The 22,505-nt window shown below is 44.4% G+C and overlaps 1 protein-coding gene across 1 annotated transcript in view; it reads left to right on the plus strand.

Annotated features, from left to right (window-relative positions):
* The window catches only part of NCKAP5 (NCK associated protein 5), a 789,197-nt gene that overhangs the window by 586,356 nt on the left and 180,336 nt on the right, over positions 1 to 22,505 (plus strand). Inside the window, exon 8 of the mRNA XM_081142261.1 lies at positions 18,648 to 18,716. Within this exon, the coding sequence (XP_080998387.1) occupies positions 18,648 to 18,716 (69 nt within the window). The remainder of the gene's footprint in view (positions 1 to 18,647; positions 18,717 to 22,505) is intronic.

The raw sequence follows: 22,505 nt of genomic DNA on the forward strand, positions 1-22,505 counted from the left end.
TGGAAGAAACCTGAGAATTCATAAGAGTGCAACGGAGTAGGCAGATACGAGTAATTAAAAATCAGCATTTGGGGCAGTGAGGGATAATGGTTACAAAAAATAATTGGGGAAATGCAGTGTATTGTAATGAGGGTCGTAAAATATTTTTTAAAAGTGCAAAACCCGTTTTAAAAAATATATAAAACTTATTGAGAGAAATAAAGAATTTAATAAAGAGATATACCATGTTCCTAAATGGGAAGGCCAAATATTACAAAGCTAATTTTTATTCCAAAAATAATTTAAAGGTTGCACAAATTTTAAAAGAAATGAAAACCAATTGTATTAAAGAAGAGGAATGGGGAGTGCATAACAAAATGGTTCCTTAAATTACACAGACAAAAATAAACAAGAAATATTTGAAACCAAGAGGAATAACAAGTGATGGTTCGTTCTATGGGATACTAAAATGGCAAGAACTTACGGTAATTAAAGCAGAGTCATTAAGGTTCTAGCTCAGTAGAGCAGTAACACAGCGTCGGTCAGCCGGCAATAGGCCTCACCTACCATGTTTATGATTTTACAACTTATAAAAGGGATGCCACATATCAACAGGAAAACAAAGGTTCATTCTCTATAAGTTCTGCCACAATTTTATCACTATTTGGGAAGAAAATAAGATGTTACCTGACAGTATAACATAATATAAATATCATATGGATTAGAGAGGTAAATGTACCAAAAAAAGAGAATTTAAGCATTATTAAACATGAGGAAAATGAAAGTGCCCATGTAATTGCTCTCTGGTGGAAAAAAGACTTTCTAATTATAAAATCAATGAAGGAAATCACAAAGGAAAAAGAAGATTTATTTTTATTTCATAAACATTTAGAAGTTATGAACATGAAAATATCAAAAACAAAATTGAAGAGAGGAAAAGAGACAACATCAGAAATAAAGCAATGTTTGCTGTTCTCGATGTGCGAAGATTTAATATCAATCCATAATGGAAACACTGTGACAGGAATCTGGACAAAGGCTATGCAGAGACAGTTCACAGAGTAGAAAATACCATTAGCTAATAAGCACAGGAAAATAATTTAGTCTGGCGTAATCAAAGAAATAAAACGTGAAATGACAAAAAAGGATGTTTTCCTACAAAATTGGCGGAATGTTTCTGGGGTACGAGTCAGTGTTGGAGAAGGAGTGGAGACACACGTGGCTCCAGGAGAAGTGAAAGCTGGTCCAGGCGCACCGGGGACCGCAGAGGACTCCGGAGCTCCTTTACCCGGTGACTCCACTCCCGGGCTCCGTCCCAAAGAAATAATCCATGATTTAAAATGAGACTTTTGTTCAGGCACAGCCTTTGCAGCATTATTTTTAATAGCCACAGTGGGAAATGGTTAACATATCTGTAGTATATCCCCATAATAAACTCTTGTGCATTTATTAAATGTTACCAAATAATTTTTAATGGTGTGGAAAGAAATCCACTCAATTTTAAGTGAAAATGGAAACTATCATCCAACAAATGAACTGTAATATACAACGTATATTTGTTCTACCTCTGGAAAATGACCCTATAATGTTAATGGTGGCTATCTATGGGCTGTGTAATTTTGAGCAATTCTTTATTTTCTTCATACTTTTGTGTATTTTTCCCATTTTCCAAAAACTTATTAATTTTGAATTGGAAAAAATAAGACCCGCATTCCTCCTGAGTCGCATTCCTTACCTCATCTGTTTCTTACTCCCCAAACTCTGCAAAGAGCCGGCATTGTTTGCTTGTGGAACATAGATACTCCACCCCCATCTGTTTCTCTCTCCATGAGATGAAAGTGATAGATGCCTAATATATTTAACTTACAAGGATATTGTGAGGACAAATTGAGATAAAGATGAAAACATGATTTGGAAGAAAAAATATAATAAAAATACAATGAGTTGAAGCCTGTCAACATCTATTTCTCAAATCACCAGGCATGGGCCTGTGTCTCCGATTAAATAATCATTCCTAGAAGGTATGAGTTAATAAAATTTAAAAATGTATATATATCAACTGCTAGAATCGTGCTATCCAAGAGAACTTTCTGTAGGGTTTGAAAGGTTCTTTAGCTGATAAGGTGGTCCTTTAGCCAGACATGGCTGTTGAGCATTTGAAATGTGTCTGGTGTGACTCAGGAACTAAATTACTCATTTAAATTAATTTAAACATAAATAGCCACAGGTGACAAGTGACTACAGCTCTACAATGTAGCACCACAGTGAATCAGGCATTCTCTTCAGCACTCTCTGTGTATTATCTCACGTGAGCGTCACAACCACCTGCGACCCAGGTGTTATGTATGTGTCCATTTTATAGATGAGGGTTCTCAGGGGGAAAGAGGCTGAGTGAGTTGCACAGGGTGAGCGCTAACAAGTTGTGGGACCAGAATTCACATTTACACAGGGAGATGCCAGAGCCACCCTCCCACCCTTACTCCTCAGTGCCTCCCTCATGTAATGCAGGGCTGGGCACCCTGCAGTCACATGCAGGGAGAAGTGACAAACTACAGTGGAAGTGAGAGCATTCTATGGGATGAGCAAGACAAGGACTTTGTCCCTCCTTGGTGACTCCTCTCTGCATCTTAAGTGTTGTGATCCGCTCTCCTGATGAATTCCCCATCAGCATCCACCAACCGTGAAAGCGGTGACGTCAGTGGGGCATCAGGAAGGGTTCTCAAGGCCGCAGGTTGGTTTAAGTGGCTGACTTGCTCAGGAACCGAGCCCTTCACACTGAAAATATCTTATAGCGGATGTCGCGGCCTGCACCCACGTGAGAAGCAGATTTGCTGAGTACATTTGAAATACTTGGGCAGCTTTTAATGTACCCTGCAGCACGTGACAAACGAGTGTCTGTGTAAATCAATAGGCCTTTCTGTGAAGGGACTAATGGTTTTATGTGAACAGCGAGGCAACACACACGCAGAGACCAGTACTCTTGTTTCCTGTCAGTGTTTTTAAAGTTCACTGTCATAATTCCGTTCCCCTTGACCTTTATCAGGGATAATTTGCGTGGCTGGTTGAGTTCTGTCTGGACATCTCACCTATCAACCCTCATTCACTTTTCCCTCAGTGCCTGACAAATGCCTCCTTTCCATCTCTCCCTCTCTTAGGTTGCTCATTTCTCACCTAGGTCCTGATTGCTCTTTGAATAATAATTGACTTTATCAGATCTGAGAATACTCCACTCCAGATAAATACAGGGTGTGTGTTTTTTTACTTTGATGCTGTAAAATCGGGTTTATTATTGTTGGGATGCACAATAATTGCTTTTGTGTATGAGTGTTAAGTAAAAATCATTATGCATAGAAATTCAGGAGTCCTCAAATGCTGTGAAACTAATAGCTCAAATGCTAATAGAAAATGAGAACTTTTGGTTTTGAAAAGCAAAATGCTTGTCATCCACAAGTATGAAAAAGACTTTTCTTTGCTCTCAAACATGAGAAGATGATGTAACATCATTATGGCTGAAAACCCTCTACTAACATTTGCAAAATGCAGCCAACCCCTTTCAAACTCCTAACATATCCTTACATGCAATTAATGCACAGAGCAGCTCTGCTCTTTGCTCTTTAAAGTAGTTCTTTTTATAGTCCTGTCTTGATAGTCTCTAAAAGCTACATTTTTAAAATACAGTAATTCCAGGACAGCTTTAAAAAAATACAAAGAGGCTGGTTTTTATGAGGAATTTAAAATAATTTTTCTATAGCAAATACATTATACTGACACAATCCTATTTTATTTAACATCTTCACTTAATGCATTTCCACCCAGAGGTGAAACATTTGGATGGAATTGCATTGTGGTTCTATTTTGCTAATTAACCTCCAAATGTGGGACACGGCCTGTGTCAATAGGAGTAGCACTCTCTGGGGCTAAAAAGACAGTTCCGAGACGGGGGAGTGTTAACTGCCATCACGCTAGAGCAGTTGTCCCCTTCATTCCGATGGTGTGAACTTGGTCATGTTTCTGCGATGCAGTTCCCTCCAGAGCATTTGACTAGATTATTATGCCCTGGCTGCCATGGGACACATGGAGCCAGCAGGTGTGAGACCTGAGCCTGGAGCCGTCTTAACCTGTCGCCGCTTACTCAGTCAAAAGGAACATGCTCTGCGAAGGTGTCTCTTCAAGTAAATTGGGCACAAGCTCTACCACCTGGGAGGATAACATTAGCGTTTTTTAATATCCGACTTATGAGAACAAGTGATCCAAATGATCAGTGTAATGGATGGAGGGCAGAAACAAAAAGTGGCCCCCTCATTTTCTTTGTCTGTGAAGCAGACTAGATCTGGTGCAGGAGGGATCTCATTTGGCTCTGGTGTCCCGTGTCTGAGGCAAAGATGATCACAGTGGCTGCGTAGGTGGCCGTTAGTGTACAGCTCTGGGCTGCAGTTTCTTTCCTTAATCTATCAAATTACATGGTTACACCTGATATTCCACTCTTCTCACTCTTAAAGTACATAAAATTTATACATGAAGTTGAAAGTGCCGTGCAAGCAAGCATCGGTGTGATGTCATTCATACATATGTATGAATATGTGCGCGCGCACACGCAAATGTGTGCATATGTGTGCATCCCTTCCACAGGACATTTGGCAAAGTCTAAACTTCGGCGTCCAAACTGGGTGAGGGGGATGCTACTGGTATATATGGTGGGTGGAGGCCAGGGATGCTGCTAAACATTCTGTAATGCTCAGGACAGCCCCCCAAACAAAGGATTACCTGACCCCAAATGTCAGTAGTGCTGAGGCTGAGAAGCCCTAGTTTGTGTGTATGTATAGGGATATGTGTGTGTGTGTGTTTTGGTTTGGTCTTTTTCAGTTACCATCTTTTTGTTTCATCCAGTTTGTTTCAAGGATGAGACCAGTGGCACTCAGGATCCCAAACATTATTTGATTGGCTCACAAGCCTTATCAGTAAAATCTGAACAAAATGTTATACAAGTTGCAAAGAAAGTGCTCCTGGAGTTCACCGACATGATAGCAAATGGAAATGATACAGATGCAACAGGCGTTAACATTAGAACAGCGCTCGTACCCTGTTCGTCTCCAGGCAGCCCGGTCCCTGTTCCTAGCGTCATGTGTCACCGCCGATTACCCTTGACCCGAGCTAGGCCTCTGTTGACGGGACTCTCGCCCGTGCTCCGGCTGCGCTTGAGTGGCTCCCTTGCCTGCGGGGTTGGCATATGCTCTGTACACACACAGAGATAACTGCATACATGCTCTCTCATTATGGAGAAGAGTTCCTTGTGTATAATTTGTTCTAACCAGATCAACAAGACATTGTTTTCCGAGCCATCTGTTGAGACATGGAAATGAGCTTTGCTGTGCACAGCCCGGCATTTCCTCCCTGTTTGTCTTAATGGGCCTTCATTCTGGTTTGGTTACGCTTCTCTCTGCTCAACAGATTGCATCAAAGTCTGGGGTAGAGAAATGAGGCCAGCTAGGCTTTGTGAGTTCTGGTGGAAGTTGGGTGACCCTCCCTCTCATGGACTCAGAGGAAACAAGGGAGCACCATATATGTAGCTTTTGTAAAAATTATGGTTGTAACAGAAGTTAAAGTATGATCCTCTCTATCTCTTAAAAATCGTGAGTTCATGATTATTTTCTTGGATAATTACTATACACATTTTTTAATCTAAGATTTATAGCTGGTAACGACTTCGAGATAACCTGGTCTAGTAAGATTAGGAGAAACAATAAAGCCAACAGATGTTCAGCGGCATGATCAGTGTCACACAGCAGCTAATGCCAGAGCTTGAGGTCACCTGTTCCTAGCTGTTTTCTCTGCCACTTCCTGCTGCTGAAAATGTTTTTAAAACCATCAAACTACAACTAAAAAGTCAACTCTCTTGATATCACACTATGCTGAAAATATCTCTGTGAGACACCATCTAGGTACCAGATACCCCCTTTCTACATCACCGGGTAAGTACACAGTGTGCACAGTGACTTGATTTTATCTTGGGAAAATGGTATATAAGTCAAATAGAAAAACTTGAAATAAAATTGGTGGCTGCCAACTTCGCATCCTGCATGTCTATTATGGCACCTGAGCTGAGCTGTAAGCCAAGGTGTTTACTCTTCTTTGATCCAGACCTCAATAAAGAATTATGTTTCAGCTCCCCTCATCACTTAGCACCTCAGGGCCCTAACTGCTTAAAAATATCGGCTGACTCCTACCCACTCCCCCACACAAAGCCACCCAGGACATTCCCTGTTTGCAAGTCTAAGAGCTAAGAGGGGTGGGTGAGTTTTCCTTTTCTCCCAGAGTTTTCAAAGTGCATCCTGCTCCCTGCCCATTCTCTAGAGAGAAATGGAAACTCACCCACCCCTCTTAGCTCTTAGACTTGCAAACAGGGAATGTGGTTTCCAGAAGGGAATTTAGTTTCACATAATTTCATTATAGCAAAACAGTGGAAAGTCCTGAATGATAAGAAGTTTACTCAGCGGTTTAGAGTACTTTTGATTCAGTTGGGTCTGTATGACCTGAAGAAAGCCACTCGGCCTCCCGGAGCCTCAGCTTGCTCCCCTGTGAAATGGGGATAATGACCATCTCTCCTCAGTGCAGCTGTAGGAATTACATGAGGTATATTCAGTGCTGAGCCCAGAGCCTGGCGCACAGTAGTCATCAGTACGCGATAACTCACTGTCACCATCCTCATTTCCCTCAGCGCACTTGCTTTCTCTGTCTCAGCTACAGCAGTAACTCTAGCACTGGCTCTGTCTTAAGTTAGATCCACTTTTCCAACTCCTGGATCACTCTCGTCCACTTGTTACCCTCACATCTCAAATATACAAAACTGAACTAATTAATTCTTCAAAACTGAATATTTTGAAAACTAGAAGTTCAAGGGTAACTCCTCTCTCATGGCCATATCTTATTTAGATTTTTTAACCCTGGTGGAAGTTTTAGACACCAAATGAGGGAAGTAAGTCAAGGGGTTTGCTCATGTCCTTGTAATTTCAGCTAAAGGCAAGAGGGAAACTAAATTGTACTGAGACACTACAGTACTCCATGACACTTTCACACTGCCCTTGCAGAAAGGCAGGGATCGAGTGCCCGGGGTGCTCCTGAGCTGCTGTCACCTGCTCATGTTGGAGACAGATGGAAATGGAGAGCAGGGTGAAGGCTGCCTTCCATTGACTCTCATTGTCCGTCGACTCCACCCACTGGAAAGACAGTTGTCCTGAGTGGAAAGGCCAAAGGTTATGCCTTATAATGAAGTTTAATCACAATCTCCCAAACTTAATACCATTTTCCCTGTAAATTCATAAGCAAAGGGGCAGTATTCTCCCTTGAAGAGAATAGGGAGAGGTAGAGTGAGCTATGGCATCGCTGAACTAAAAGGTTTCATGAAAACATGCAAACAATTGAAAGAAGGGGAGAGGGGTCAATGCATGGCTGGCATACTTTGCTTAAGAATAAGTTATAGTCAGGCCAGGCGTGGCTCAGCAGTTGAGCGTCGACCTCGGATCCAGGCGATCAGGGTTCAATTCCCGGTCAGGGCTCATCCCCGGGTTGCGGGCTGCAGCTGATCAATGACTGTCTCATCATTGATGTTTCTCTCTCTCTCTCTCTCTCTCTCCTTTCTTCTCTCTGAAATCAATAAAGATATATAAAAAAAAAAAAAAAAAAAAAAGAATAAGTTATACATTGGTAATGATTTTGTCTTTTCTGTTGGAAGGAAAAATATTACATGGCAAAGCAACAGACTTCCTTCTAAAAATCTCCCATAACACTATTATCTCACTTTGCTCTCCCTTCTAATAAAGACCTATCACCCTCTCAGGGAATAATGAAATGTTTGGAATAATGAAATGTTTATACCTGTCATTAAAAACACTCACTTGTCAGACACACAAATCTTCACCTCCCTGAGTCCACACAAGCCTGATTCCCAAGCACAGGTGAATAGATGCATATTCCTTTTTCAGTTAGGGGTGGGGGTTAGGGGGCAGGGGGGAGAGGGAGTGAGGAGTCGCAGGGGAGGGGTGGCCAGGTTAATCCACTTTAGCAAGGGTAGCAACAAAGGCAGCAACCTCATTGATGAGGGAGAAGGTATGTGTACTAACAGCTTTGTGGTGCTTTATCTTGAGTTTCCCAAACCAACTTGTACAAACAGATGTTAGGAAGAGAGTGGAGCTGGGACAGACATCCAAGCTGAGGCCTGATGGTCTCCATAGGTCAAGTCAACCTCTGGATGAAATTCCTAGCAGAGCACAGTCACTAAACCCTTGGTATGAGCAGATATAAATGGGCGTTTACACCATCTGAGAGCTTCTCTCAAACTCTTTGGTAGAGAGGAGCATTGGTGTGCAGAAGCCAGCACACACCAGCTTCTGAGAGCTAGTTGTTCCTTTTGCAAGAATTTTGTGAGCCTATTTAAACATAGCAATTATTATTAATTAAATTATATCAATTTACATTTAATTAAAGACAAGGTAATACACACTCAAAGCTCTTCACTTCTAATTACTTTATAACATTGTACTATTATCTGAGCTCTATATCCTATACGGTGGGGATACTATGGTGGGAGGCTGCTGTGTCTTTCTAGCTGTGTGGTAGCTTGAAATCAGTCCTGCTGGAAGCATTTACACCATGGGAACTGGAGTAGAACCAAACAGGCTCTTCTCTCCCAAAGAGCCGTTGTTAAACATCTGGCAGCATGCTTCTGGAGAGGAGTTTGTTGTTTTGAGGAGGTGAGGACGTGATCCAGCCACTGGGAGGCTGGTGTGGGCATCTCCTCTTTTAGGCCCACAGGCCACTGTGTCCACCTGTGTCTACCTCGGGCTGATTTGTTATTCAGCCTCATGTCAGTCTGAAGGATGTACTTGGACTTTTTCATTTTTGTTTATAATGTTGGGACAGTGGGAATGGGACCAGTAACTGATGATTTGCCAAAATGTCAGACTGATGGCCTTTGCAAGGGGCAAGGGTTTGCAAAGTAAGTCTGAGTAAATCAAGAAACAGAATCTTAGACGTGTAAAACAGAAGCATCCATCTCCCTAAACCAATACTATTTCTTTTTATAATTCTAGCTACAGTCCACATCCCTGGGAGGCAAGAAATGTATATGGAAAGGGTCAGAATTATGAATGGCCCGGGTGCCTCCTGTGTTCAGGCGCAGTGCAGGATGTGGGAAAATAACAGTGCAGACCTTCAAAGAGCAAACGGGGCAGTGGGTGCTGTAACCAAGGGGTGGGCAAGGTGCTATGAAGCCTGAGGGAAGGCACTTGGGTTAGTGGCATCCACAAATCAGACAGGCGACTGCTTTATGTATCAGTTTGGGAAGGACTGTGAGTAGCACCCCGTTCCCTTTAGCTACCCTGTGACATGGTGGAGGTTATCATGATCGAGTACTTCTAAGTCTTACCAGGCGGTCATTTTTAATGATTCTGAGGTGAAAAGCAGTGCCCTGTCCCAGCTCATCCTGCACCCTACAAACCTTCCCGCTTTCTCACTCCTACAATGTTGCAATTAGACTCCTTAATCCACCCATGAAATGCAAGGCCTCCCCTTGCTTTATCTATCAGCCTTGAATCGTAATGTGAATTAGGGTGTGCTTCCTTCCTGCGGGCCAGGCCAGGGTTCCTGTAGGCAGGTAGTTGGCCAGTGGGCACCTGGAGGAGGGAGTAAGAGTTGAGAGAGAAGTGAGGGGCAAGGATAGAAAAGGGGGCATGCAGGTGGAAGGGGCCAGTGCCTGAAGCTAACCCACCTGTGCGGTTGTTCAGGACACGCGGCTCTGAGGTTGCACTTCCCTTGGCTGAAATCTCCGCAGTCAGCAGGACAGCTTCCATCCTGGGGGAGCTGCCGGCTTTCAGGCGGGAGTTGTTTTTCAGAGAGCAGAAGGAAAGCGACATTGATCGAATCCTGTCGTGGGCCAGCTCCCTTTGATACGGTTTACATGCCTCTCATTCAGCCCCTGGAGAGTGATGGGCATTTGTTAGCACTCCTGTTTACCGAGGAGGAGACGGGCTCAAAGAGTCCAAGTGACTTGCCTGAGGTAAGGGCAGGCAAGAGGCAGCACCAAGATCAAAACACTTACCTGACTTCAAAGACCAGACCTCTTTCCATTATGAAAAATAACAGCAAAAAGGAAATTAAAAAGGTGCTCTGTGACCTCCATTGGAGCTCGTGCTCCCCTCCTGGGATGACTGATCCTTCTACTCTGCAACCCCCTAACTCCACATGTAGATTTCTTCCCAGTGTCTCCCCAGAGGCGAGAAAATTACCAAGCTGTCTTTTCTGTATTATGAAAGCATTACCTTTTGTTATTTTCCTGATATAATTCAATATCAAATAATATTTTTCCAAATCACACGCATTTTTTTTCTGTTCTATACAAACATGCACACGCGCGCACACTGTCTGTCGTAGGAGAAAGAGGCAGACTTGTAAACAATAAGAGAAATCAAAGCAAAAAATTGTATGTTTTTAATCTGTCTAAGTGAATGTCTTCATGACAGGCGCTCTACTGAAACACACAGGTAATGCATTGTGGGAGCAGAGAGCAGGCACCTCCTGCACCTCAAGAGATCTGTGAAGGCTTCTGGTGGAAATGACAAATATGGGGCTACTTCCAGGTCCAGAGAATCAGTAAAAAACTCCTGAACTGTTCAAAGAAGATGATAGCCTGGGTGCTGCAGGGGTGGCAGTGGCCTTCATTCTGAAGCTGATCCATCTGAAGCACAGGTTCTCAAAGTGTAGCCCTGGACCATCTACATCAGCATCACCTGGGAGCTTGTGGGAGATGCACGTTCCCAGATCCTGCCCTGGATACGCTGAATCCAAACACTGCTGGTGCCCAACAACCTGTGACCTCGCCAGCACACTCAGATACACACTCAGATTTGCAAACCCCTGGACCAAAGCTCCATCCAAGGGTTTAAATTCTGGAAGTCCACAGAGGTTTCATTGTGAAGTGTTTTCTAGTCCACTCTTCAAAACCAAACCTGTGGACAGGTCCCTCATGAGATGTTCTCGTTGCATGGGATACTGAACTCCGTAAGACAGGGTTGCCATTTAACTTGGATTTGGGTCCCTATGCCCTGTGCTGGGCCTGGACTTGGTGGGCATTCCTAAGGCCTGTTGAGTGCAAGAACAAGGACATTTTAAGATCATGTCTGTGCATGTAGGTGGCACACGTGTGCCTACGTTTATTCCTGTGGTGGATGACCAAAGCTTGTAACTATTTCCTGAAATTTTCCAGGATGACAAAATTTGCCCCCAAGATGCGCAGCAGCCCCAGACACTGCCTGGGTGTGGAGACTGTAGCTTTTCAATACAGCCTGTGGGAAACGCCCGCTATTCCCCACACAGCCATTACAGTGACCACACATGATAAGATGAATGATCCAGAGACCCCATCCATTTTATTTGGCAATGATAAAGAGAAAGAGACTCAATACATAGGTCCTGCTCTTGGTGTCCTTTGTACTCAGGCTTTCTGTCACTCTATTAGATTAAAACGCACGTGCTCAGGTGGCCTGGCCTGCTTGATGGCACCCTTAGCCCCTCCCATGAGTCTTTCTCCTCATATTGAGCTGAGACAGCTTTCAAAACAGAACAGATGACCATGGAGTTAGGGGTGCTTGGGGGATCTCTGTGTTTTCCTGGAAAGGCTGAATCTAAAGTCCCATGGCCCACAGTCTAAAGTTGTTAAGGGGGCACTGTAGGTGGCAAGTGAGTTATTTAAACAAAGCACCGCAGGACTCTGGGTCAGGGAGGCAATCATAAAGAAGCACACCTTGGCCCTGGCTGGTTTGGCTCAGTGATTAGAGCATCAGCCCACAGACTGAAGGGTCCTGGGTTCGATTCCGACCAAGGGCATGTACCTTGGTTGCAGGCTCCATCCCCGGCCCCAAATGGGGCATGTGGGGCAGGCAACCAATCGATACGTCCCTCTCACATCGATGTTTCTCTCTTCTCCACTCTCTCTTTCTCACTCTTTCTCACTCTTTCTGAAAAGCAATGGGAAAAAAAAAAATCCTTGGGTGAAGGTTAAAAAACCAGCAAACAAGAAGCACACCGTTGGGATAAACCGTGATTTTAGAGGAACACCTTTCCCCCAACCTTCTTGCCTCTCTTTGCTGTGCTGAAGGGTTTCCATCAAGCTGAGAAGATGCCGTTCTGAGAATCACCAGCATTAGTTGTAGCGATGCAACCTTTTTGTTATTATGAATTGGACTTTTTCTTCTCTTTTTCTCTTTTTTCCTTCAGAGGACATCCCTCTGCCTTCCCCCTCACCCCTGCTCACTTTCTAACGCTTTTGTTTGCACCTTTGTTTGCCCTTTTTCATCATTCTTGAACCCAAGACTTTCCCTGCAGTGGGTATGGGCTTCCGTCTGACATGATCCACTTTCTAGCGTGGTTGGGTAATTTGTATTTTGATAGTACGAGCCAGATGTCGTCGCATTGGTACTTCGTCCAGACGTATATGATTTTCATTCATTTTAATGAGGATTTTGTTGTTGTTTTGAATGCCTGTTGAGTAGGCTTAACCAAAGGTCAAGCTCACCTCTTCACGGAACATCTTTCCTACTTCCAAAATTAGTTAATTTTTCCCTCTGATCCTGTTGCATTACAGCTCTCAATGTGAGAAATTAATTTATTTCTTCTACTAGACTCTTTCTTTCTTTGTGGTAGCCTCTGTGTTTTTATATCCTGCCTGTCTCCTAAATATGTCTGTCCTAGTTATCTATTGCTGTGTAACCAACAACCCCAAAACGTTGAGGTTTAAAACGACTTTGATTTTTCTCACAATTCTGTGGGTCAGAAATTTAGAAAGGACACAGCTGGATGGGTCAGCTCCAGCTCCTGTGGTGTCGGCTGGAGCTGGAAGATCCATTTCCAAGGCAGCTTCTTCATTCACATGTCCGGATCTTGGTGCTCTGTGCCTGTCACTCTCCACAAGGCATCTGACCCTGCAGGGCCTCTCCATGTGGCATGGGCTTGGCACCACTTCAAGATACCAGACTTCTTACAGGGCAGTTCAAGACTCCAAGAGCTAGTGTGCAAGGTGGAATCTGAAAAACTCATGGTCTAGCCTTGGAAGTCTCAAAAGTGACATTTTAGTCACATTCTACTGGTCAAGCAAGTCAGTGAGGCCAGCCCAGGTCCAAGGAGATGCATCATAAAGCATCTGCAGCCATCTTTAATCTACCACGCTGACGAGTGCACTTAACATTTACAACTCAGTCTCCCATGCTGCTCAGTATAGAGAAGTAGAAACTTTAAATATTCCGCCAGTTGTCAAAATGTGGCAGATGACAAATGCAGTTTTTTGCTTGGAAACTATAGACACCATGTAAATAAATCAAATTAGTTTTGAGACATTCCAGGAGTAAAAATTGTTTATCATCTGTTTAATTTCTCATTTATCTATTATATTAAAAAAAGATACATCAGAACTTATCCACGTGTGTGTATGTCCACCACTAAGAGGACACGAGTAAAAGTGCCTAATGTATTCCTTGCACAAACTCATCGATATTAAGTAAATATAAATATCAAAATGAGTGTTAGTACTCACCTAAAACTATAATAAAAATGAACTCAATTTAATCTTAGTTTTTGAAAAGAGGCATAAAAGTTATGATCCCTGTCTCAAAGGGCTTACAGTGCAGCTGGAGAAGACTATTAATATTCATAAAACTCTTAACTTCAATTGAAAGCATTATAATTAATTGTTAAAATATAAGACACTTTCGCCCAGTCAGCATGGCTCAGTGAGTGTTGACCTGTAAACCAGAAGGTCACAGTTCGATTCCCTGTCAGGGCACATGCCCAGGTTGCAGGCTCGATCCCCAGTAGGGGGCGTGCAGGAGGCAGCTGATCAATGACTCCCCCATCATTGATGTTTCTCTCTCTCTCTCTCCCTCTTTTTTCCTCTCTCTGAAATCAATTAAGACATATTAAAATAATAATAATAAAAAATAATAATCACTATTTGGTAATCACCACTGAAATAATAGTTTTAAGCTAAAAATTATAGACACTAAAATTAATGAATAAAAATGTGGATATTCAGATATGTGCACAGACTGAAAAACTTTGCATATTTACATCATTTTAAAGTAACTTTCTGGAAGATATTTACTGATTACAAAGGGAAATTGATAACTTTTTAGTAGAGAAATCTTACAGATCCTAACCTAACCAAGTGATAGAAGTTAACATACTAGTAATGGGATGAATCGGTAGCATGTGCCTCATGATATTATGTACTGAGAAGGACACAACATTACTGCTATAGTATTCTTGCCAAAAATACTTAATCTAACCATAAAGAAACATCAAACTCAAATTAAAGGAAATTCTACAAAATAACCAGCCTGTACCCTTGCACAAATGTCAAGGTCATGATAGACCAAGGAACGCTTCATCTCACAGGATACTACAGAGAAATGATGACTACATGCGGCCCTGGGGATCTGGATCAGCACCTGGGCTCGATAAGAACATTAGAGGGATAACGGGGAAACCTGAGCAAGGTCTGTAGAGAGCAGGTGTGGAATCATAGTTAATGTCTTGTATTTGATAACTACATATTTTGGTTATGTAAGAAAATGTATTTTTTAGAAAACACACTTCGCAATATTAAGGGGTAAAGGGACATCATGTCTGTACCTCACAATGTTCTTGACTTTTGTAAAATGTCTCGGGTTCTAGACAGGTATAAAACCAATGATAAAGCAGGAGCGGTGAAACAGGTAACCCTTGGGGTGTCGGAGTGAAGGGAGTCGGGAAATTCTTTGTAATGGTTTCAAACTCCTTTTGCACATCTGAAATGACTTTTTAAAATTTAAATATATCCCCCCATTTGAGTATTAGGTTCAGATCTGAGCCAGACCACAACAAAATTGGTAGAATACCAGAGGCCAAGGGGGAAGTGAAGCATGTCCCACGCTAGGGGGGCAGATGGAGGGTGCAGCCTGGGGACGAGAACTGGACCTTCAGAGAGAGGTGGGCGGGGCCTGACGTGACAGATGGCATGTGCCCCACGCAGCAAAAAGATGTACAAAAAGAGCTTGAAACCATTATAAAGATGAAATCAGAAGCGTATTTAGATCCCTAAATCGGGAGTCACAGGGAAACCGCGCAGAGCGGGAGATCCTCTGTTGTGGACTCGGTCTGGCACAGGTCTTGGTTGCTGCAGAATAAAAACAGGACACAGACCCACTGCTGTGCTCACGTGAGCGCTCTAATTGCATCCCCTGGGCGTGCTGGTTTAATAACATCCTTAATCACGCTGGAGAAGACCTGTGTTGTCATTTCCATAACTCTCAGTAGTGACACCTGCATTTTCTCTGTCCCTCCCTGCCTTATCCTGTCCCATTCCTACCATACAAATGTTCACTGTCTCTTTAAATCACATTTAATTAAGGGGTTTCATTTCTTGCTTTCCCCCCCTGTTGTCTCATGCCAGTAGCAGGTTAATCCTGAATTTCTAATAAATGCAAATGGATTAAAGAAAATCACGAATTCAAGATTATTTTAACTTCACTGGCATAATTGTTAATATCTCCCTTGTCCCCTAGGATGTGTAGGATTATATCAATTAGATTAGTCTCTGTAACTGAGCACATTAGCCGTAAATGTGACTATTGTGTCTTCACCAGCACCCTTTAGGTATTTAATTTACTTGCCTGTAATAGATTGTCAGAGCTGTAAATGTGAGGCAAGCAACGTAAACGGTGTAATGACGGTAATTATCCGAGCCGATCGAAGGTAGTGTTATTGCGATGTGATATTGTGGGTAGGAGCAAGATACAGACATCTCATGTCAATTCTCATTTTCAGCTTTATTTCCTTGCCTATTTTCCCCAAGACATTTAAAGTGAAAACAATGTAAACCTGCACTGCCATTCTCTCCTTTTTCCCCTCCCATTACCCTTTATGGCGTCGCCTTCCTAAAACAAGCAGACTTCCAAAAGCTACATTTCTCTTCAGAAAGCAGAAGGTTTATAGAATCGGAATTCCAGCGCTTTCCCTGGTATCACGGTGTCAGAATATTTGAACTGGAAGTGACCTTGTAGATTGGCGAGGTTGTTTCCTTTGTCCATCAGCTGAGGAACTGTAAACCCAGCAAGGCCAAATGAGGTCCTGAAGGTTGCACGAGCTGGTACTGCGAGGTAAACGGCAGTGGAAGGAAACTGGAACCTGGGCCCAGCCCGCCGCCTGGAGAGTAAGGAAAGCAGAGGCTATAGCAGCCGCGGGTGCAGGGCAGCTTCAGTGTGACAGCCGGAGCAGTCCTGAAGGAAACAGCAACGGGCCAGAAAAGCTTTTGGTCTAGCTTTTTTAAATAAAGCCAGAGGTGGGGGTGAAGAGAAACAGCGGTCTGTGCATAACCAACCCTTTAAAGGTTCAGAGGATCGGTGTGAGGGTGGGGGCATCGGGCTGTGTGGCCGGTGGCCGTCCTTGAGGGGAATGGAAAAACATGGCAAAGTCTCACCTCAGGGACAGAAATGTCAGGGGTGCTGCTGAAACAGGGATGTGAGCCCAGAGGGACGAGATCAAAGCCCAGGATTAGAACTGAAACCTGAAGAAGAAACAAGTTTAAATCCTGGTCCTCAAACTATGAGTAAGGCCCAGAGGATCTAGGGCAAGAACACAACCGAACTGATCCCTCAGCACGTTGCCTCAGCTCTCGTGTCCCGTCTTAGTTCAGTCACCTCACCTGAGTTTCACTGCTGAGCTGCAAACTGGCCTAAATCCGAAACTTACGATACATCTGCAAAAAAAAAACAAAAACACAAAACATACACACATACACAAAAAGCCACACATTCAAATCATCAGGAACACAAAACCACTCATAACCACACCTCCTGTGTTACCAGAAAGCAGTACAACTTCAAAGCCCTGTAGGTAGAAAAATAAATACCAGATACTCACAGAACTGTGGCTATGAGCTCGCACGTCCTGGAGGGTGGCAGCAGAGGGTGTGGGGAACGCACTCCCGGAGGAGAGGGTCCCACAGCACGTGCTCAGTCCTCACCACAGGTGGAGACGGCCGGTTCCCAGGGTGGCTCTGGGCATGGCTCGCAAGTGTTCGGGGCTGAGGTGGCTGGGTCAGGGAGGGGGTGTTTGGGGAGCAAAGAGAAAAAGGGAGGTGCTGTTTGGAAATGTGGTTGTGAAGGCAAAAAGGGAGAGGGAAGGGAGGGAAGGGTGAGTTGATAGCATGAAAGACAAAGGAACTGTTCCAGATTAAAGGATCCTGGATGAATGACACGTAGATGCAATGCATGACCCTGGGTGGGACTCTGAACAGGAAGAAATGGGCTATAATGACATTTCTGGGACAATGGATGAAATTGAAATGAGGATTATAGATTTGATTGTGACACCGTGTTAATGTTGTATTTCCTGAATTTGGAAACTAAGCTGTGGCGGTATAGGAGAGTGTCTTTGTCGTTAGGAAGCACATGGGCATTTAAGGTAAAGAGCAGCATGTCTGTAATGTACCCTCCAGTTGCAGGGAAACCTGACGGAACGAGAGTGAGCTAGCACATGGAGCACAAGGCTGACAGCTGGTGACCCTGGGGGGGGGGGGTGGCACTTCATAGTATTCTTGCAGATCATTTGTACCTTTTAAATTATCTCCAAATACAATTTTTTTAAATAATTGGTAGGAAGAAACTATAAAGGAAAATTGTTGATCTATGTACCACCTAAAAATTAAACCATAATTTTGAAAGAATTGTTTCAGAGCGCTACATTTCCCTGCCCCCCGAAATGTCCAGGAGGTTGCAGGGAAGGGGTTGGCAGAGCCACACTTGCTTTGGGGAGGGGCGAGTGGTCACTGTCCCAACCATGGGAAGGGTTAATTGGCACAATTCGGAATTCAGGCTGGGGCCAGCAGTGACGGGAGTGGACCCAGGTCACCGGATGCAGAGGACAGCTCCTATGCCACCCCGTCATGCTCCTCTGGAAACTAACGTGCTTATAATGATTACTTTTTCCCTTATTATTCCCCATAGCAACCTAGGAACCATATTTAACCTGGTACCTTACAGTAATCAATATAGCATTCAGATAGCCACGTGGCTCCGAGGAGCAGAAAAGCCGTTATTCTGAAGTGGGAGAGACAGGGAGAAGGACTCTTAAGTATAATCTAATTCTTAAATTTCTCATTATATTCTTATGTTCAAATATCGATTAACCAGAAAAACAGCATGCATAGTTTGCATTCGGAATTGTGTTTCTGTGCTTCTGCCTGAGGTTCTTCTCCGTGGCCTACACAAATCCTGCGCGGTGAAGCTGTGACAGGTCTTAAGGAAGTGGCTTAAGACATTCCTACAATTACATTTTCATGGAACGAAATAAACGTCGTAATCTTTTTATAGAACACTCTCACTTCAGGCCGTGATCTGATTCCTACCTGTCCAGAATATCAAGTCCCTCGTTCCTTTCGGTAGTAATGTATTTCTGTGAAACAGGATAAGACAGAAGCCATCCCTGAGATATTTATAATAGTACTTAAAGCAAACTTGTCAGAGGCTCTTCTCAAAGGTTGCCTTGGATCCTGAGGAGGTGCGCTCAGTAACTGTACTGACTGTGTTGTCACATCATACAGCGCTGCGTTGATTGATTTGTATTGTTTTTGTACCTTGCTGCAGGCAGAGAACTCGGCACTGGCTTTGGAAAATGAGAACCAAAGGGAACAGTACGAGAGATGCCTGGACGAGGTGAGTGGAGTGGGGAGCTCCTCCCTGTGGGCCGCGCTGTCTCGAATTTCCTCGGTTGGATCTTAATGCGTGTTTTTCCTCCAAGGAAGGTTGTGACCGTGCACACCGAGCAGGAGGGTCCCGGTCCCTCCCCGTCGCCCCCCTCCTCTCTCTGTCCCTGTCCCATTCCACAGGCAGCTGTGAATTCCCTCCCGTATTGTTTGCTGTTCTCGGGCACGGCTGGGGTGCGCTTTGCCGGGTGACGAATTCCCCTGTCCAGCAAATGCGACGCCAGCCCGCGTCTCCTCTGCGACGGGACGTCATTCCTGAAAACGCTAAAAACGGTGACAGACGGGGCGGGGCGATGCGCCCGTTGTCAGCCAGAGCAAAAAATCAGCAGGTGGAGAGCAAGCCAGGAAGAGAGGGAAGCGAGGAAGGAAACCCGAGCAGCATCGAGGAGGACAGGACCCGCGATGAGGAAACCTGCGAAGCATTACTTGATGATAATGAAGAGATGGAGGCAGCGGCGGTGGGCGGCTCAGAATTCCCGGAGCCGGGGGAACTGAACTGCGCGGGGCCTCGTCTCCATCTCCCCAAAGCCGCTCCCCACCGGCTGGCAGGGAGCCTGTCGTCTGTCCTGCCGTCCATCCGGCCCAGACTGGCCATTCGCAGGGCCCACTAGCTCTCGTCTGGACTCTGCTGGTGACTGGAGTTATTAATTTAATGGGAAGACTTTCTTAGTTGTCTGCCCAGTACCATAAAACTTGCACGTATCCTTCTAGTGGATTCAGTTTGAGAGTTGTTACGCTATAGCTGACACAGATGTTAAAATAAGAAAACAGCCTTTAACTGGGTTCCATTACCTCGCCCTTGGGAACTAGCAATAGAGCTTCAGTCTTTTTCTCCCCACTCAGGACTGGGAAAACCTTTCCCAACAAAAATCCTCTTGACCCTTCTTTCTGCTTTCCTCCCCTGATGGTCCCCCACCCCATAAGGCTATGGGTTACACTATAGAGAACCCAGGCATCTGTGGGTTACACTATAGAGAACACAGGCACCTATGGGTTACACTATAGAGAACACAGACACATATGGGTTACACTATAGAGAACACAGGCTCAAACCCCTGTCTGACATGGCCACCGCCATACACCTCTCATCCCTTCAAACTGGGAGCGCCCCCCCCCCGGAGTTCCCTTGTGCTCGGTGTTTTCCTGCACCAGTGATTCTTGAAGGGTCAGCCCTGGACCAGCAGCATCAGCCTCACTGGGGAACTTGTTGGAAATGCAAATTCTCAGGCCCCAGACCTACAGAATCAGAGAGGCTGGGAGTGAGCCTGGCAGGTGATGTGTGTCAGCAAGCCCAGGTGACAGGGAAGCACCCCGACGGTGTGAGAACTGCTGTCCTCACAGCACAGGCCACTTAGCATCACATTTACTATATGCGGTGAAGACCCCTCAGAATGTCCCCAGAAAATGTTTGATCATTTAATATTTAATATTTTTATTGTTTAATATGTCCAGCCATATACATATATATATATATATATATCACTTACTCAAAGTGGTGTCTACATTTCTCTGCCCTGTCAGGACTTTAAAAGTCTCAACAATCTTTACAATGTCCAAAGATGAAGTTGACATAAAAGAGAAAATGATCACTCAGAGTCTAGTAAGACCAGTTTAGCGCTTCTCACCCCTGTTCCCCAGGTTCTGGTCCAACCAAAGTATAGGGCAAGAAAGACCAAACAGATCGAAGGATATTTAAAGGAACAAATATTGCCCTTGGGTCTTATGTATTGATCAGCAAAGTTTTACTTTAACCTCCTGCACAGAAATTTCCAATGAGACTTAATCTGTAGTCAGAAGTCAAATTTATGTGAATCACACCACAGTAATGTCTTCTTTGTCCCAAGTCTTGCAGAAGTCCCCCCTCCCCATCAATCAAGTGCACAGCGTTTCTTTAAGGAAACTTGTGTTCTGTTTTCCTTGTGTTTACGATGCATGCACTCTGAAGGTTTCATCAGAATGTGTTGGGCAAAATATAAGTTTTCACCCACAGAATCATTTCATGTGAAGTTTCCACCGAAGACAGAATTTTTTAGAGGGAGTGCTCCTCTGTTCTTAATTGCAAACATTAACTATAGCCAAAGAGGTGATTTGCAACCAAGAAACACCTTTGAGCAATACAAATATTTTGTATTCCTGAATGCTGGCCCCTGATTACACATGCCAGTTGTTTTGTAACTAATTGCATGCGGGCAGACGATCCGTTTCCATGCATTGTAAGAGAACACTCTCAAAGGGATACTTGAGTGTAGTAATAATGCCAACTGGAAATTCTTTTCAAGGCTGTTTATACTAATTAGACAAACTAACAAGGTAAGGTCTCCTGTAAGTTATTTCCTTGCTGCTGAGTTTCAGAAAACATGCGCAGGTGGATAAAACATAAATTCTAAATGTTCTTCAATCCATTTTGTGCTGCTTGTTATTTTCTGGGAAATGAAAGAATACATTGAGGATTTGGGGAAAACCCAGGAGTCTGAACTTCCTTCCCTCTGTGTGTTCTAATGAAAGAGGGTGTTTATTCAGAAGGAAACAGACCCACATCCATGGACACACACACACAACACAGACACACACACACACACACATGGACTTACTCAGGCACATGCACACAGATACATGCATACATACACACACATGGGCTTGCTCAGGCACATGCACACAGATGCATACATACATACACACACACACATGCACACACACATGGGCTTGCTCAGGTACATGCACACATGCATACACACACACGGGCTTGCTCATGCACATGGAAACAGAGGCACACACACCATGTTTCGCCACCTCACCATCACCCCTGCTGCAGCCTGGCTCCTCATCTCACCTTGCAACCAAAGGCAAAACCAAGGATTGATCTTGACTTCCCTCGGGGGATCAGGTTGTAATCTCTGAGTCTAATGTCTTTGTCCAGCTCTTTGACAGACAAGTTTACCGGCAAGCAGTGAACTGCTGTTTATTCTCAGTATCGCCTTGAACAGTTCCTTTAAGGCCAGTTCATTCCCATATAGAGAAGTGTAATGACACATATAAAATAAGTAAAATAGCATCTCCTGAAACCGCTGCCTTGCATTTAGATGGGTTCAGATGTGTCCTGCAGATCTTTATTGGGAGCCAACCTCACCCAGGCCCTAGGAGCTCAAGGTGCCTCCGGCCTAGCAGAAGTGACAGGCGGGGGGCGGGTAGTGACAAAGGAATGATGTGAGGGGGACTCACGGGGAAATGAGATGCACTGGGGACTTGAAGAACACACAGCGCAGTCACTGGGGGCAGGAGGAGCGGTGGGTGTTGGGTGGGCTGTGTGGGGCAGAACTGAAAGGAATCTTTAGCAGAGGAAGCTGGAGCAGGCGACGTTTAGGATCTAGAAGGCATGTGGTTCTCACCCTTACCTGCCCATTGGACTGCCTGGGGAGCTTTAAGGTATTGCTGTCTGAACCCCACCTCAGAGACTGATCTGACTGTGGCCTGGAGTGCAGCCTGGCATTAGAACTTTGTATAGTACCCTGGGGGGTTAAAATGTTCAGCCGCAATTAGGAACCACCCCCCTTATGCTCTCTGAATGCTGTCCCTTAGCGCTTTTAGAAAGTTTCCATGGTGAAAGCTTCACTGCACTTGGATGTGATGGAAGAACAGCAGACCGTGTGGAAGCTGTGGGTTTCCAGTTCCTCACCAGTGTCTGAGTGAGCGAACATAAACCCACCTCAGCGCTGCTCCCCCCGTGTGTTCTGGGCCCCTT

The sequence above is a fragment of the Miniopterus schreibersii genome, assembly GCF_964146895.1.
Source record: "Miniopterus schreibersii genome assembly, chromosome: 7".
Lineage (NCBI taxonomy): Eukaryota > Metazoa > Chordata > Mammalia > Chiroptera > Miniopteridae > Miniopterus > Miniopterus schreibersii.